The sequence below is a fragment of the Anabrus simplex genome, chromosome 5, assembly GCF_040414725.1.
Source record: "Anabrus simplex isolate iqAnaSimp1 chromosome 5, ASM4041472v1, whole genome shotgun sequence".
NCBI lineage: Eukaryota > Metazoa > Arthropoda > Insecta > Orthoptera > Tettigoniidae > Anabrus > Anabrus simplex.
Genome location: NC_090269.1, coordinates 365,519,291 through 365,538,143, shown reverse-complemented (window position 1 = coordinate 365,538,143; position 18,853 = coordinate 365,519,291). Strand labels below are relative to the sequence as shown.

Genomic DNA, 18,853 nt, shown 5'->3' with positions numbered 1-18,853 from the left:
AAGGAACAAAACTGCGAAATGCAGGCAACACTTATTCATCATGCATTTAGAAGAAATTCTAAACACTGAAGTTAAAGAAAAGTGGTAAGTCACTTGAAAATAGTCTTATAAAATCAACTTTCAGGTTATAAATGGTTATGTTAAGTTTAATAAACTACAAGTCCACGCGATAAAATAATTCAAAGGAAATCTTTCCATTCTCCACCTTTACGACTACCATTACAAATCTGTCTACCTATCTTTGTCCCATTAAACTAACTGCAAGTAATTGGTAGACCAATGTCTCACCTAGTAGCCTATAAATTGAAAGAACGAAAATTGAAAAAAATATTAACAGCTGACGAATCGAAAACGCATTCGTAGCGCAAGTCCTACATAAATCAGCTAAGTGTCAACACACGGTACTATCAAAGTATATCGGACATCATTTGAACGATAAAATAATTAAGGCGAGGAATAAAAATAAAAATAAACTAAAGTTCATTGAACCCGAGCGTGCGTAGCAAACAGTAGTATTCAAACTCCGTTAGCGAAGTATCCACGCTGGTCAACCCTCACATTTATGCCCCTAGTGGTTCCATGCTATTATGAAAACACCTTCTGGCCAGTAAGGATTGCGTCGGAATATGGCCTCAATAATACTTTGCTAACACTCTTCGCATTTACATTCACTACTGCAGACACTACCATCGTTCAAGTCAATTCGCAAAACACCTAAACTAAGACTTGACTATATACAGACGACACCCTAATCCTGTTGTCGGGCTGATGACCTTCGATGTTAGGCCCCTTAAAACAACAAGCAAGCAATCCTGTTGTCGAGCCTACGTAGTGTCTACACACCCTAACAAAATAAATTCTTATAACACACGCAGCATCCTAAACCTATCGTTGAGCGGAAACTGGGACGTCTACTCATCCGTATACTCCTATGATACGCACAACGTCCTAAATCTATCCTTGAGCGGAAACTGGGATGTCTACACGTCCTCTACAACGTCAGGCGAAATCGTAACTTCAAACACAATCGCTAATATTGAACTTTGAACCTTGTAGAAACTCTAGCAAAATGAAATGAAACTTGCCACAGAATATTACCATGTCCATTCCTTCCAATAAAAACGTAAAATTGAAATTAACAATGCACGGCTACTTTAATCTATGACTCAAACACAATCTCAACACAAGCAGTGAAGTTCGGAAAGAAAGTATAAGTTCAACATTCGTTTAACTTTACGTAAATATTGTCAAAACTGTAATCACCACTATCGCAAAATCCGCAGTGTAATTCAGGCCTGAGATATCCGAACGACAAACCATTCTCAACATTCCAAACATATCTATCCTTGAATTATCCACTGAAACGAAATTTCCATCGATCTACACAGCCAAACTATCACTTTAATAACGTCCAATATTTCATCCCACAATGTTTCCGATTAAATGATAATTTTGTCTCGTAATAATAAAAAATATAATACACAGAATGGAATGTTGTTACCATAATTAAACAATATCTCTACCATGTTTCAGAATGCCATTTAGTTCGTGAGGTCACTTATCACAAAATGCACTATGCTGGTTTTACATAGAATCATCATTTGGACTTAGCTGCCAATAGCTACAATCTTCTACAGAAATTGTTTACAATGATAAATTCTCGACTTGAAATTATAATAGGCGTTACAACGCACTCACATAGAATCTGATCACCATTAAATCAGTCAGCTGTTCCGGATTGCTAACAGGACATCGTAATACAGCCTGTCTCAGAAATATCACATTTTTAACATACAGCCTGTCTCAAAAATATCGCATTTACATTGACTTAGCTGCCAATAGCTACAATCTTCTACAGAAATTGTTTACAATGATAAATTCTCGACTTGAAATTATAATAGGCGTTACAACGCACTCACATAGAATCTGACCACCATTAAATCAGTCAGTTGTTCCGGATTGCTAACAGGACATCGTAATACAGCCTGTCTCAGAAATATCACATTTTTAACATACAGCCTGTCTCAAAAATGTCGCATTTTTAACATACAGCCTGTCTCAAAAATTCTTCTCCAACGACAAATATAGCCTGTCTCAAAATTCTTCTCCATACTCATAATATACAGGCTTTCTCTGCCTTCAACATTCTCATAACATTTCATTTCCAACACAATCCCTTTCTTCCTGTCCAACACTTTCAAATACGACCATTCCCATGGCGAACAACGTTACGAGAACCTTTTAACTTACTTCATTACATCTTTCCGACCTCACAAACAAAGATAACATGCCGTGATTTTCATATCACAAAGTACACGGTGTTACAAAATTTTATACTTAACAAAAATAAATATAACTTTATCAGACTTCACTGGATTTTGGTTAAAAAAAACGCAAATCTCACTCGACATGACTGTTAAATACATGTTTTAACATAGGAGAGTTTTCCTTACTTAAATATTATTATCAAAATTATTTTTATTGATATTCTTATTATTCTTATTCTTATTATTATTATTATTATTATTATTATTATTATTATTATTATTATTATTATTAGTATTATTAGTATTATTTGAACTCATATGATATTCGAATTTATCATGTTCATCACGACTATATTATCGTTATCACATTCCTAACTGTTGTCAGCTCGAACAATATTTCTTCGATTATTAGCACGATACTTAAACTTAGCATTTTTACAGTTTCTTAACATGATTTTTACCGCACTGGAGAGTTTCGCATGTCGGCAAGAACAATAAACACTTCGCCTGCCCATTTTTAAATACTAATTCGACACACGCTTTGGAAAATGTTATTGGGACACTCTATCTACAACATTAATACAAATAGACAGACCTGCTCATGGAGTCATCTTGGAGTCTTGGTTACATATAAGCCAGCTTTCCTCAAATTTAGCCACACATGGCTCAAGAATACATTATCTTCTTATAAATTTCTTATAAATACACAGATTTTACACTCTTTATTAATATAAACAACACAAATGATGAACTGTTCTCGCCCGTTACCATGCGAACGTATGTTCTCTCCGCTGAACGACAGCAAACTGTTTGCGGGGGCTATATTCCCACACCCCGGTCAGGCCAGGTGTGCTAGAGATATCAGATTCGACCCTGTCTCGGGATAGCCTCCAAACTTCCTTTGATAATTTCCAACACAGAATGGAATAAAGGAAAACAGCTGCGTATTTGAGTTAAATATCTATGCCTTCACGGTTTTCATAGGCGAAAACTAAGGAAATTTTATATCACTTGCAACTAAATACACTAATCCGAGTCACCTACATGAATGTATAAGTTATTCTGAGGAAACCAATACCGCACTTTTCTCGGAGACAAGCAACATCGGCTCCTCCTCTCAAACTTTCAGATCGAGTGTGTGAATATTTGGGAGGGGGTTCTATTTATAATGTCCGAGATGACGCTCCCCTGGTCACGAAGTCTCGTGGTGCAATCCTCTAACTTCACAACCGCTAGACCAATCTTCCTGAAATTTACTCCGAAAAATTCCACCATAATTACAATTCACAATGGTGTTGTTTTTATATTTTCCCATGCTTGCAACGGGCGTAATAAATTAATTTTTGGCATGTAAGTTCGCGCGCTTTCTAAGGAGTTGACGTTCGCACGTGTCGACAAGAACCGATACGGACGCTAACTTCTCTCCAGGCTTAATTACGTTCATTTTCACCCTGTGGATTCTATCTTCATTTAATATTTATTAATAATTTCGATCCTTTATTCCTTTATTAACTATGTTGCAAAAATCTCTCGTTGTGACTATAAATTGTTGAATTAGTCAGTACACGAAATCAGCCGAAGTATCCCGGCATTTCACGAGCGGATGGCTCGCTCGCTGCGGTGAGTTCTGGAGCACAGAGGATGAGATAATCTCGCAATAAAAACATGGCCGCCCCAAAAAGTTATTTGTAGCTGCAAATTATCATCGTAGAATTATGGGTTCAATATAATGTTTCTACATGATCCTTGGAGGGATAATAATAATAATAATAATAATAATAATAATAATAATAATAATAATAATAATAATAGCAGATTCTGAATTCTTGCAATTGGCATGTTCTAAGTGTGTGAAGTAGACATGGAGGCTGACATCCAGAGTGAATGTCATTGATTTTCAACCAATGTTGAAAGCTCCGCGCCCAGGAGAACCTTCTCCACCCACGTCCACCTTTGCCTCCTATCTTGTACCATGAACAACGGGTGATAAATGATGCGTCACAGTGATGAAAAACGTTCGCACCAAAAAGAACAAAAGCGAACTCTTTGGGAGTTCTGGGCCATCAGAAAACCAAAGATTTTAATATTACGTACTTAGACTCACAGAACACGCTTATACTACGCGGAATGTTGAACAGCTTCGATCATCGCCATGTTGTAGGTGGTTTAGCTTCAAACCCAAGTTATAGTTTTTTTTTTTGCTTTTTCTTTAGCTGTTTAACGACGCAAGGAAACGGGCGTGGCCTGAATTAAGGTAGAGCCGATTACCTAAATGTTAGGCGCCTTGAAACAACAAGCATCATCATCATCATCATCATCATTATCATCATCATCAACGTAGAGCCCCAGTATTTACCTGGTGTCAAAAGGGGAAATCATATTCAGGGCTGCCGACGGTGAAATTCGAACCCACCATCTTCCGAATGCAAGCTCACAGCTACGCGGCCCTAACTACACTGCCAACTTGCACGCAGTAATGTTTACAATTCCTTGAACGTTTTGTATTCAATTGTGTCTATTAATAGATCTGTTTTAGTAGTAGGCCTATATCTTTCTTTCCTTCTTTCCTTCTTTCTTAATCCGTTTACCTTCCAGGGTTGGTTTTTCCCTTGGGCTCAGTGAGGGATCCCACCTTTACCACCTAATCACACTAACCACTACACCTCAGAGACGGACAGGCCTATAAGTCATGGAGTGATAATATTTTGCCAAATGTTCTCAATAAGTGAGAGCTTACACAGTAGTTAAATTAATTGTCAGCACTAAAGGAGATTAAGTTAGATCTTACATGATCTCCTTCATCATCTTTTCCCATTTACGTGAGATCAGCACTTTGTATATTAGTACCGCAGTTTTACGACCCGATGCTCTTCCTGACGCCAGCCCTATATGGAGGGATGTATTCACTATTGTTTGCTTCATAATTCAATCATGAAATCAATACACTAACCAATTCAGCATTCAGTCATTCTTTCAGCTATTCAATTCATTCAAAAGGTATGTTGGAATTGTAGGATAACTCTATAAAGACTGAAGAGACAATTAAGCACTAATGCAACTTAGGGAGGGTAAGATACATGTATGTCGTGGCCAATATAACTCTGTTAACATCTAGGATAAAATAAATAAATTATCTGTCCGGCTCCATGGCTAAACGGTTAGCATGCTGCCCTTTAGTCACAGGGGTCCGGGGTTCGAATTCCAACCATAATTGGTTAATTTCTCTGGCACGGCGGCTGGGTTTATGTGTCGTCTTCATCATCATTTCATCCTCATTAAGACGCGCAGGTTGCCTACTGGAGTCAAATCAAAAGACCTGCATCTGGAGAGCCGAACTTGTCCTCGGACAGTTCCAGCACTAGAAGCCGTACGCCATTTCATTTCAATAAATTATCTTTAAAGAAAAAACAAACTACGATTTATAAATTAAATTGAAATAGTTAACAAGTTTAATTGTAAATGTTGAATGTTGTAATATACATATATAAACACACATTTTGGATTTCAAAAAATGAATACTCTCTCCCCAGTTTGAGGTGATCCGAAACTGGGGGATAGGAGTATTCTGTTCTATTGCTTGCTTCTGTGGTGGTTTGTAGTATGGTGTGCTTTGTATAAAATAATGAAGATGTGTAATGAGACAAACACAAATACCCAGTCCCCGAGCAAGTAACCGGACATATTAAAATCCTCGACCCGGTGGAGAATTGAATCCAGGGCCCTCCGAACCGAATTAAGTGGCAATACGGTGGTGGATTCAGAGAAGGTATGGGCATGATATTTTGAATGTTTAGACTTACTTATTCTTCTTGGGAATAATTAAGAACTAAACAGCTATTATGAAGAAGCATATGTTTTTTAATGTTGAAGACATTTCTTAGTAGACAAAGTAAAATTAAGTAATTTCTTCAATTGTACCGAAAATTTAAGAGCTAGTCCTGGAAAGGTTTGTTTCAAATTTTGAGTCTTGGATAGCTGTATCAAACTTTAAAAAAATTAAAAGATCACTTCAGTCCTAAATGCAGTTTCGGAGAAACAGCCTAATAATATCGCTTGTTTCTTTACTCGGTTTCTTTTTTATTCAAATCCTAACCAAATTAACTTATTTACATAATTCTTTCTGAAATGTGTTCCTTGGTTCAATACCATCAGGCGGTTTCTGAGTTTTGAAAAATGCCGCACACAATGTTGTTATAAGGGCTTAAGTGAAACAATGCCCTGACTCACATTAACGCTCTTGGTGATGGAAAAAGGCAAACTGCTAATCTAATTGACTAGATAACGATGATTAAGAAAAGGATGATAATTTTTAGTAATGAATAAAGAATATATTCTCATAATTTATATTTTATTTACTTAAAATTCTTTCCTCATATCCCTAGGATGTTTGCAACATTGAGTTGCTTAACTGAAGGGCTAGAACTGTGTATGTTTCTTACAGACTGTGTAGCGGTACAAAAATTCCATACAGATCTTCTGCTTCCTATGGCAGCACCTTTTAAAAATTATTTTCCATGTATCTATTTTATATCTGCTCTTTATCCCGTATTGTAGGAATAAGAATAACCTGTCGACAGGTGTTTTCAACCGTGTGTAATGTAAGTTAACGCATGTATTCCATACTGCGTTTCCCTCTGTAAGGTGAGGAGCGCCCTCAACATGGCGGTAAGCGCACGGCCAGCTCTTCCGCAGCCACACGCTATTGCGCAGCTAGCGGAGTGGAGCCTCTCAGAGAGCTGATGGAAAGTGGTTCCGTGTAGTTCACCGTGACACTGGCTATCCTTTATAGCAGGGCCTCTCAGGGTGCATGCGAGTGGTGCATGCACTGTGCACGGTGCAAAAGACGACTTGGCTTGATTGACCAGAGTGCAGACCCCCCACTCCTCGATTTGGAGCAATAGCGCTGTCTCTCTCTTTCCTCACGCCTGTCTCGCTCGCTCCGCCTGTCTCCCTCTCCCCCACTTGCGCCGTAGCGCTCCAAATCCGGGCTGAGTTGAGCCGAGTATAGCCGAGTAGAGCCGAGCTTAGCCGAGTAGCCCAGAGACGAAGCGTTGATCCGAGCCATACCGAGCGGCACCGATGCACAGTGCACGGAGCTCTTGCGCCTCGCTCTGCACGCGTGAGATTTTGGGCGTTTGAGAGGCCCTGCTTTATAGCATAGCTGTAGATGACACGACATTAATTTTGTTCTGTGGGCAAATAACAAACAAAAATCAGAGGTAACATCTTGGGCAGTTTCAATACGATGCACGAACATAGAAACAAATTTATACAAAATCGCGGAAAAGTTTACACCGAAAGTTCTACAAGATTTTTCTGGCTCAGATATTATCCACAGCACTTTTACGACGTGAGTTCATCCCAGAAAGTCAAACATGAAGAAAAAAATACAATGGGAACATTTCTGAAAAAATTTCAATGACCGTAATCGTTCCTATACTTACAGAAGTATTTTGAGATTTATATGCAATATTGAATCAGCTGGTCGAGTACAAATAATGTCCATTGCTGAAAATTTCAATGGCAGAATATAGTTTAACTCTGGTAATAATAATAATAATAATAATAATAATAATAATAATAATAATAGTAATAATAATAATAATAATAATAATAATAATAATAATAATATTTGCTTTACGTCCCACTAACTACTTTTACGGTTTTCGGAGACGCCGATGTGCCGGAATTTAGTCCCGCAGGAGTTCTTTTACGTGCCAGTAAATCTACCGACACGAGGCTTACGTATTTGAGCACCTTCAAATACCACGAGAATGAGCCAAGCCAGTTCCAAGGGTACGAAATTGGAGAGGATAACAGGCAGCAATGCTGAGGTAAAGGAACTAATCCAGAGGGCAGGAAAAATGTATATAAACACTATTTTCGTTACCTCCTAGCAGGAACAGAGATGCCAGCTGTCTTAACAGCAATAAATGCTGCCATTTCGCCGAGTTCAAGTGGTACTACTACTATTACTACTACTAAATATTTTCATTCTTCCCCTGAATGGGAAAGAGGACCTCTCAGGCCAAAAGATTTGTTCCGGTGAAGGAAATGTGCGGAGGACGTGAGAGGGTTACCGACCGTGGCCTATACTAGGTACTGTCCCGCCATTCGCCTTAGTGGAGGAGAATGGAAAACCACGGAAAAGCATTCTTAGAACAGCCGACGTTGAGGGCCAGCCCCTCTCCGTCTCCCGAATACAGAGGCGAAGAGCCATGGTAGAGCCGTGGCCATCCTTCCTCTGCTCGGTTAGCCGGTCGGAGTGCAGAGCTGTTGGACCATGGACCAGCCGTGGGCACTGCATCCACCGACACCAAGTGGTAGTGTGGCGTCTCCTCACTTTCACAAGCGGCATTGCATGAACTGATTTCGAGGATCAAATTCCCTTTCTTAATAACACAATAAGCAGCTGCCTCTGTGGATCAGCGGTAGAGTGTCGGCCTCCGGATCCCAAGATAGCGGGTTCAAACCCGGCAGAGGTAGTCGGATTTTTGAAGGGCGGAAAAAAGTCCATTCGACACTCCATGTCGTACGATGTCGGCATGTAAAAGATCTCTGGTGACACATTTGGTGTTTACCGAAAAAAAAAAATCATTAAATCTCAGCCATAGACTCCCAAGAGAGTTTCGGTTTACTCGGTCTGCCATCTAGTGGGGGCCTAGAGTAAAACGGAACGTCGAAATTGACGAGCAGACAGCCAGATGGCGTCAAATTGAAATGTCTGCACACGGTAGCTTAGGCCATACGATTATTATTATTATTATTATTATTATTATTATTATTATTATTATTATTATTATTATTATTATTATTATTATTAGCAGGCGGAGAAAAGGAAGGAAAAGTATGAGATCATTTCACTGCACCAATCACAATGAAATGGAACACTGGAGGACAATCTCGGCGCTGGTAATGTGCTGAGGTACAATAGGAGAAAACTACGTCACAGCTGAAGCCCGGCTGATAGAATTCGGGCAGGAAAATCAACAGTATCGCAGCGAGTTATGCGGCGTGAGTAGAGTATTTAGCCTTTTAAACGAAAAGTTCTTTTCAACCTTATGTTTGTCCCATTTTTCTGAATGATTCGAAAATAGTTGAAATAGACTAATAAAATGCTTGTATTTACACAGCTACTGAACAATCATGGAAATACTACATTAGCAACAGTTTTCTCTTGACTTTTTTACCGGAACTTAACAAGAGCGTGATTTCTTCAGATTTATTCACGGTAAGTCATCTTCACTATACTCATAAAAGTCAGACTCATCACATTCCCTGAAACTTCATTTCTTTCATTTTTTCTTTACACTTTTGCACGTTCATGTTGAAGACATAAGATAGCTGTCAAAGAAAAACCAAGACACATAAGTATCGTCAATATACGGAAAGGTGACTTATGAATCGGCTGTCGTCTGAACAGATCATTTCAGATGATACAACCACGTGTTGAACAACAAAACTACAGCGTCTGACTGACTCGGAAGTGGAGAACAACGCAATGATTGAAACCCAAGTTAACTGGTGTTTAGGATATCGGGAGACATTTTGACATCCGAGTTAACTCGGGCATGGGATGGAAAATGTTACGAGAGTTGAATACTACTGGTGGATGAGAGATGAGTATACCCAGTTATAGAACCCAGAACATGGACAATGTTCTACTTACTGAGACATCACCTACAATAGTAACTGACTGGAGGTATGTCTAACTTAAATCTAACTACGGTACCATCACAGTAGTGCGTGTATCTCCATTCAGAAGAGTTAAGTTACAGAGCATTACAGGAATAAAAGCATTTTATAGTGATAGCTCTACAAGTCATTACTCCACCGTGTACCAATTATGTGACGAACTGAAATGCCTTTGATCCAACAAATGTGTTACAAGATCGAAAAATTTCGAAAAAATATCAAAAAGGTATGACCAGGGGAAATCGGCGAAGGGCTATTATAAGCGAGTGACTTGGTCATGATCTTCTCATCAAGGCGGCCGTGATTCCAGTCCCGGCCAACTTACGTAGTACATTTTTAAATATATACGATTGGTTTTCATGGAACCTGGATTGGAACACGGTGTTGGATGAAGAATGGTGGAGAGACGGAACAGAGTGGAGACGGACATGTATACTAGTGGAAAATGAAATCCCAGTATCAAGAAGGAGTTGTGCTAGATAAACGAAATTCGGGAGGTGTGATTGCACATCTGAAAGATAACGCTTATTCATATTTGTGCGCTAGTTAACGAAGAGTGATGCCACAATGTCCTTGCAAAGCAAGCTTACTGTACTTTAAATACGCACTTTACACTTCGTCAGGGTTAGTCACCGTCCACTGTTGACGTTGTGAGGTAGGTGTGAGTCAAACATGGCTTTAAGGAGAAGAAGAAGAAGAAGGAATATCAGCAGCTTACTGAGTTTGAATGAGGCCGTGTAATAGAGCTACGAGAGTGTAGATGCTATTTCCACGGTATTGGCAGGGTTGTATCTATAGTGCATCGGTGTTGGCAACTGTCTCAAGATGACCAGGGTTCGGACGCACTCGGGACACTACGGAATGGGAAGATCGCCGTATTAGCCGTATGGCTGACGTGGATCGTACTGCATCTGCAGCAGCCATTAGAAGAGATTCAGTTGGTACCGAAGTGACTTCAGCGAACTGAAATAAATCATCCTGTGGCGTTCATGCCTCTAACTCCGAATCAGTTCCATCTGCAACTCCATCTCATTGGATGGCGGAGTGAAGATCTGTTGTGTTCTCAGATGAAATCCGTTTCTGTCCTGGTGCCAGTGATGTCCGTAGGTTAGTAAGAAGGGTGCCAGATGAGCGCTTGGAACCGAGCTGTCTGCGGCGTCGACACTTTGGACCTACACCAGGAGTTTTGGTCTGAGGAGCGATTTTCTTTGACAGCACGAGCACTCTTGCCGTTATCCCAAGAACATTGACAGTGGATATGTCTGTCAGACTGGTGACTGAACCGGTTTTTCGTGCCATTAATTCACAGTATTCAAGGGAGTGTTTTCCAATATGATAAGGCTCATTCTCATGCCGCTGCTGTCACCCAGCGTGCTGTACGAAGTGTCGACTAGTTTTTGTGGCCTGCGAGATCACCAGACCTTTCACCCATTGAGCACATATGGGACATTATGCGATGGCTAATCCAAAGTAATCCACTACCAGCATTAACCGTTGCTGATTTGACTGACCAAGTGCAACAGGCTTCGAACTCCATCCCACACCATGACATACGGCACCTGTACAGTGCTTGCATTCAAAATCGTAGTGACTAAAGCGATTATTATTGTGCCACCATAGCACATGTTTTCTCAGCCATACTTGAACCTGAGACCTGGCATCTTTAATCAAATAAATATGTTACCTAGACAATTGCAAAGCCTATACTTCATTCCCATAAACCAGGGCCTCCCAAACGCCCAAAATATCACGCTTGCAAATCGAGGCGCAGAGACTCCGTGCACTGTGCATCGGTCCGACTCGGCTCAACTCGGGTCGACTCGGATGGTGTAGTGTGCTGAAGGCGACGAACCGTTCGGTCGGCTTGTTTATCAGTGAAATAGATAAGTGCAAGACAACAACGTAATAATGAAGCAACCTGTTTTGAAGAAAACAAAGACTTCCGAAAATACATTTCAATCGAACTGGGAACTTCCGTATTTCTTCTCAGTCGTGACGATAAAACCAAATGCTTAATCTGTGGGACAATAATCACGTTATCATCAAAAAGATCTGTTTTTCAATACAAAGGCTTTGTTCGAATTCTACGAGAATTTCTCGAAGGATGATTTTCCTAAGCTGCATCGAGAAGCAGCTTATTTCTATGCTTCATTCCACATGCATACGATAAAGGTTTTCTTCTTCTGTTTTTACTTGTATGAAAACTAGATTGCGTGCGAGTATTTCTGATTGTAAATTAAAGAGCGCTCTCAGAATTGCTGTCAGCCGATCCCTTGTTCCAGACATTACTGGTGTAATTGCAAAGAAGTAGGAAAAGAAGAGCTAGAGAAGATAAATTGTGCTCAAACCAAACTGAAAGAACATACAACAGTGTGTCTTCACTTACCGCACATAAACATTTCGCAGTGAGGGGAAAATCAGCGGGGAACGTGAAGAAGGCGGAGACAGGCCGAACGGGTGAGACAGATGTAGTGAAAGACGAGTGAGGGAGGGGGGTTCGCACTCTGGTCAATCAATCAAGTGAAGTCGTCTCCTTGCACCGTGCAGTGCACTGGCGTATGCACCCTGAAAGGCCCTGCTCTAAACCAATGTCTTCTTGGTGTTGGGATTTCATTTTTCAACAGTGTACAGTGTGTGTGTGTATATATATATATATATATATATATATAGAGAGAGAGAGAGAGAGAGAGAGAGAGAGAGAGAGGGAGGGAGGGAGTGGGTGAGTGACAGAGAGAGGCAAAGAGAGAGAAAGGAGAGTAGAGTACAGAAAAGGCTAAAATACAGGTCTTAGACGAGTATGATACAGAAAATAAGGAGGGATAGAGTGGAAAATGAAGATGTACGAAAATAACTAGTTAAAATCTAAATGAAAAACTGGAGCAAAACATCCTGAAATTGATTCGACGAAATGGTTTGGACGTATCAAGCGGATGAATGAATAAAGTGTGTCAAGATAGGAGCTGAAAGGACAGATAACAGGGAAGAGAAGATAAAGAAGACCGAGATTGAGATGGATGGACTTAGTGAACGGACAATGCAACCTGGAATAGAACACAGTGTTAGATGAGGCATGGTGGGGAGACAGAACAAAGTAGAGACGAACCACATTTGTCCTCACTCGAATGATTGATTACATTTCCCTTAAAGATGACGATATTTCAAGAAGACAGCAGTTCACAGTTTGTGAATGACCACAAGTATCCTGGATTCTGTAATATATATTAGAAATTGTAACCAAAACCAAACCCCACGGTGCAACATCCCTGAAGGGCCTTGACCCACCAACAAAGCTCTGCTCATCCCGAATGCCTGCAGATTACGAGGCGCATGTGGTCAGCATGACGATTCCTCTTGGTTGCTATTCTTGGCTTTCGAGACCGGGGTCGCTATCTCACAATCAGATAGCTCCTCAATTGTAATCACGAAGGCTGAGTGGAACTCGAACCAGCCTTCAGGTTCAGGTAAAAATCCCTGACATGGCCTGGAATAAAGCCCGGGACCTCCGGTTAAGATGCAAGTATGCTACCCCTATACCGCAGGGCAGGCTACAAAATGTAACATAATGCGAAATACTTATATAATAAAGTAGCATAGTAGTATGTTTAGTATAGTAGTATAGTGGATCGTACTGCATCTGCATCAGCCTTTAGAAGAGCTTCAGTTGGCACTAAATTGATGTCAGCAAAATGAAATAAAACGTCCTGTGACGTTCATGTCTCTAACTCCGAATCACTTCCATCTGCAACTCCATCTCATTGGAAGGCGGAGTGAAGATATGTTGTGTTCTCAGATGAAATATGTTTCTGTCTTGGTGCCAGTGATGTCCGTAGGTTGGTAAGAACAATGACCTATGAAATGTGTAGATTGTGATTCAGACTACTGAGTATTTTATAAAACTTACTACTATTTGCGTCCCAGTTGTTCGAATACCATGTAAAACTGGAGATTCCATGTTCATGATCACGATATAAACAGTGATGTAAAACTGCAAGCCTGTTTTTATTTTAGAAATGATAAAGGATACCTAGAGAACCTAGCATTACCGGGCGAGTTGGCTGTGCGGTTAGGGGCGCGCTATTGTGAGCTTGCATCCGGGAGATAATGGGTTCGAATCCCACTGTCGGCAGCTCTAAAGATGGTTTTCCGTGGTTTCCTATTTTCACACCAGGCAAATGCTGGGGCTGTACCTTAATTAAGGCCACGGCCGCTTCCTTCCCACTCCTAGGCCTTTCCTATCCCATGGTATCCATAAAACCTATCTGTGTCGGTGCGACGTAAAGCCACTAGCAAAAGAAAGCTAGCTTATATGACATGTGAGATCAAATCTTTGGCAATATCCCTGTCCAAAAATAATTGTGTTTAAATCTGTGCGAGTCAGAAAATGAGGAATCGATCTAGCTCTAGCAGCAAGTAACCCTTTCAAACCAGTCTTGCGAACAATACACTCATGGAACGCTTCAACGCTACCAAATTGCCTCTAGATGGCTTGGTTGTTTCCATAGGATGATTGATTACACTTTCCTTAAAGAGTACTCGCCCTTAAGTTTGACACAGCTCGTAAGGGTTACATTGTCGGAGAGATATAGCCTGAATCAATTACCTGTCAAGTTAATATAGTCAGGTTGTTGTAATATATAAGGGACCTGTGAACACACTGTGTGGGTGTGAAAGATAAAATATACTGTTTTATTATAACGGATACCTTCAAGAAATTTATACTCGCTCTGTTAGCTTGAAATACGTAGTCAAACTTTGGAGGGAGAAAAAACTTACAGTACTTCAAGGATCAATTAATCTGCCTCTGTGGTTTAGTGGTTAGCGTGATTAGCTGCGGCTCGATTCCCGGCTCTGCCACAAAATTTGAAAAATGGTACGAGGGCTGGAACAGAGTCCACTCAGCCTCGGGAGGTCAACTGAGTAGAGGTGGGTTCGATTCCTCCCTCAGCCATCCAAAAAGTGGTTTTCCGTGGTTTCCCAATTATCCAGGCAAATGCCGATATGGTACCTAACTTAAGGCCACGGCTGCTTCCTTCCCTCTTCCTTGTCTATCCCTTCCAATCTTCCCATCCCACCCCCCAAGGCCCCTGTTCAGCATAGCAGGTCAGATCACCTGGGAGAAGTACTGGTCCTCTTCCCCAGTTGTATCCCCAGATCCAAAGTCTCACGCTCCAGGACACTGCCCTTGAGGCGGTAGAGGTGGGATCCCTCGCTGAGTCCGAGGGAAAAACCAACACTGGAGAGTAAACAGATAAAGAAGAAGAAGATTCAATTAACTCTTTATAAATAGTCAGATGAATAATTCGATTAGGTTACCTCCTCATCAGTTAGAATACTACGGTAGAAAAGAAGGATTAGGAATAAAAATAATAATACTGCATCGGCCTACCCAGTCTTGCCTGTTTCCAGTCCTTCGAACGGATCAGAAATGGAGTGAATGACGCCCCCATCTAGCGGCGAGGATAGGAATTGCGCCCACTACCGAAGCCTGTCGCACTCCTCTGGGGCTTTAATGCCTGACAGATGAAGTGAAATGATATTGGAGTGTGTTGATGCAATGAATGATGACAGGGAAAACTGGAGTATCCGGAGAAAAACCTGTCCCGTCTCCACTTTGTCCAGTCAAATCTCACATGGAGTGAACGGGATTTGAACCATGAAACCCAGTGGTGACAGGCCGGCGCGCTGCCGCCTGAGCCACGGAGGATCTACTACCCAATCTTATGCATGATTATAATTTTCAATATAGAACCCAATCATGGTGGTGATTGTGGTGGCGGTAGATGATTCAAAGGGGGAAAGTACGTGGATATCAGTTTCAACCTAATCGTAGAAAGAGGGTGCCATTTTTCTCTAATAATAACTAAAGGTAAGGTAAGGGTTGTTCTGCCCGAAGGCAGGTCCGAATCTCCGCAGAGGTGTTCCTGAGTCGGAGTTTACGTGCGGTAGGGTGGCCAGTTCCTTTCCGCTCCTCCATTCCCTTACCCCCCACCAACAGCGCGTGGCAACCCATCTAACTCCTGACCACGCCCAATGTTGCTTAACTTCGGAGATCTCACGGGATCCGGTGTTTCAACACGGCTACGGCCGTTGATAACTAAAGGGAATCACAAAAAACTCTCAAAGCTATAAGAATTAGCTTGTTAAAGATAATATAGTATTATAACAGGCCTCTTTTCAAATTTTGACTCATTGTTAGAACATGAAGATAATAATTATGGTAATATACCGAGTGATTGGCCGTCCAGTTAGGGTCGCATAGCTGTGAGCTTGTATTCGGGAGATAGTGGGATAGAATCACGCCGGTAGCCCTGAAGATGGTTTTCCGTGTTTTCCAATTTTCACACCAGACAAATGGTGGGGCTGTCGATGTTATGTACGTGTAAGAAGTTACATTGACATGCGACCATTTCATCTGGGTGATTAAATTTTTATTAGGTAGTGCATATGCGAAATGAATTATATTCGTATTAAAATTAAGTCTAAAAAATATGTAATTCCAGAAAAATACAATAGGATGCACTCGTTCGGTTTTTATTTTTTATTTTTTTTAGCAACTGTACACTTGCGAGCAACATATCTGATCAACAGCATTTAAGTCGGCAATGACATGTCTAACAGCCCTGCCTTCTCCAGTGCATATTTCTAGCAAAGTGATTGATGACTCGGTGCATACCCCGCCCCTCCGACCAGTACCATTACCCAAAACATGAGTCGAGGGTAACATACATCTCCTTTTACAAGGTCAAGTCTATAATCATATTAGAGTAGGATTAGCTCTCCTCTCATTATTTACTCGAGTCAAAGCAAATTTCATTAAGGGAGGATATTTCTGACACGCTTTTCATTTTACACAGAATGTAACATCGTTCAGTGCTTCATATTTGTTCCTTTGGATCGACTGTACTTCAAGACAATCACAGGGCTGAATAGAGTCTGGTGTTATGTAAAATCGAAAACCGTACGAAATGAAAAACACTATTGCGGTCTCTGGCCAGATTATCTGCGCAAGTGAACATATGCACATAAGTAAAGTGTAACAATCAAGCAATTTAGCTACGCGGGATGGGTTGTATAGTTGTAAGCTAACATTCGGGAAACAATGAGTTCGAATTTCACCATTGGTAGCCGTGAAGATTGGTTTACTATTGATTCCTATTTTCCATCAAGAATACTCGTATGCTGAAGATGAACGTAAACTTAGGTGACGGCCACTTCCTTCCCTTTCCTATGTCTGAACTGCCTAAAACTTACATGTGTTAGTGACATGTTAAAACCGTCGAACAAAAAAGAAAATTGTTATTGAAGAATGGCTCCTTTAATATTTGTTCTTTTACTTTGCAGACGAGGAGTTCGGCCAGAAGACAGTATCGGTGATGTTGGATGGTCGCGAAGCCGAATTAGAAATTGTGGACCATCCAGCTTCCGAAATGTCGGTGAGTACTGACTACTATGTAATTCACAATAGTCCTAAATTTCTTTAGAGCAAGTGTTAAAGAGGCGTGCATTATAGAACAGCACTCTGTGAAATACGAAGCTTTCGGGAGTGAAATGATGGTACGTGCCAAAGCATTAGTTTTGAGTAAAACCTAAAAAGAATGTTTTCTGAATGTTGTAATATTAAAGTACATTCTTTAACATTCAATATTAACAGTCATTCTTTCTTTCTTAATCTGTTTACCCTCCAGGGTTGTTTTATCCCCCGGATTCAGCGAGAGGTCCCACCTCTACCATATCAAGGACAGTGTCTTGAAGAGTGAGACTTTGGATCGGGGATACAACTGGGGAGAAAGACCAGTACCTCGCCCAAGTGGCCTCACCTGATATGCTGAACAGGGGCCTTGTGGGGGGATGGAAATATCGGAAGGGATAGACAAGGAAGAGGGAAAGACTTGGCCGTGACTTTAAGTTAGGTACCATCTCGTCATCTGCCTGGAGGAGAAGGGCGAAACCACGGAAAACCACTTCGAGGATGGCTAAGGTGGGAATCGGACCGCCCCCCACCCTACCCCCTACTGAGTTGATCTACCGAGGCTGAGTGGACCCCGTACCAGCCCTCGTACAACTTTTCAAATTTCTGTCAGAGCCGGGAATCGAACCCGGGCCTTCGGGAGTGGCAGCTAATCACACTAACCACTACACCACAGAGGCGGACCAAAACCTACTGTTATGTATAGAAAAAGATACATTTCTTAAATTTCATTTCCATTTAATGCCTCATGTAAGGTTTCATTTTGTAAGATTTCCTACAGTTCAGTCACTTTCCTTGTATTCTCTTTCATTCTCTCCACCTTTACCCGTCTACATTCTCGGCTACAGACTTTCGTAAAATGTAGCGTAATGTAAAGGTCTCTGCTTCATACAATCCAACACATCATTCCGTTCTCTCCTTGATAATTTGTTTCCGTCTGAACGGGCAGCTGTGATGATTGATACCGGCCTTTCTTTTGAAGGTTAGCTTCGGTACACACCTCATTGCTGTAAGTTCTAAGGCACATGAAGGAGTTCATGTTATCCTTATTGAATAACTGAATATATATTTTTAGGAATAGAATCCTTCGCACACAATTGCACTCCGTGTTTACTTTCGCTTACCAAGTTTTACTTTAAACGACTAACGGTCACTGCAATATCCGAGGCTTGTTACCACCTTCTATTGGGATGATCTTCAATTACCTCGAATTATAAATGTAAACTTGGTTGATTGTAGATTCACCTGATGAGAATAACTAAAAAATTATGAGGAGGCCACTTACCATATTTTACCCCCAAAACCTTCATGTATAAAGTCGTACAATTGTTTATAAACCTTATCCTATAGAAATGCTGACAGCGATGTAATATCACATCAGGAGCAGTATGCAGGCTGTCCCCGAGTTGTCGTCCACTTGATT

At 40.9% G+C, this 18,853-nt stretch overlaps 1 protein-coding gene across 1 annotated transcript in view; it reads left to right on the top strand.

Annotated features, from left to right (window-relative positions):
• LOC136874923 (GTP-binding protein REM 1-like) overlaps nt 1-18,853 on the top strand; it is a 336,448-nt gene that overhangs the window by 122,690 nt on the left and 194,905 nt on the right. The window contains exon 2 of the mRNA XM_067148634.2: nt 17,304-17,395. Within this exon, the coding sequence (XP_067004735.2) occupies nt 17,304-17,395 (92 nt within the window). The remainder of the gene's footprint in view (nt 1-17,303; nt 17,396-18,853) is intronic.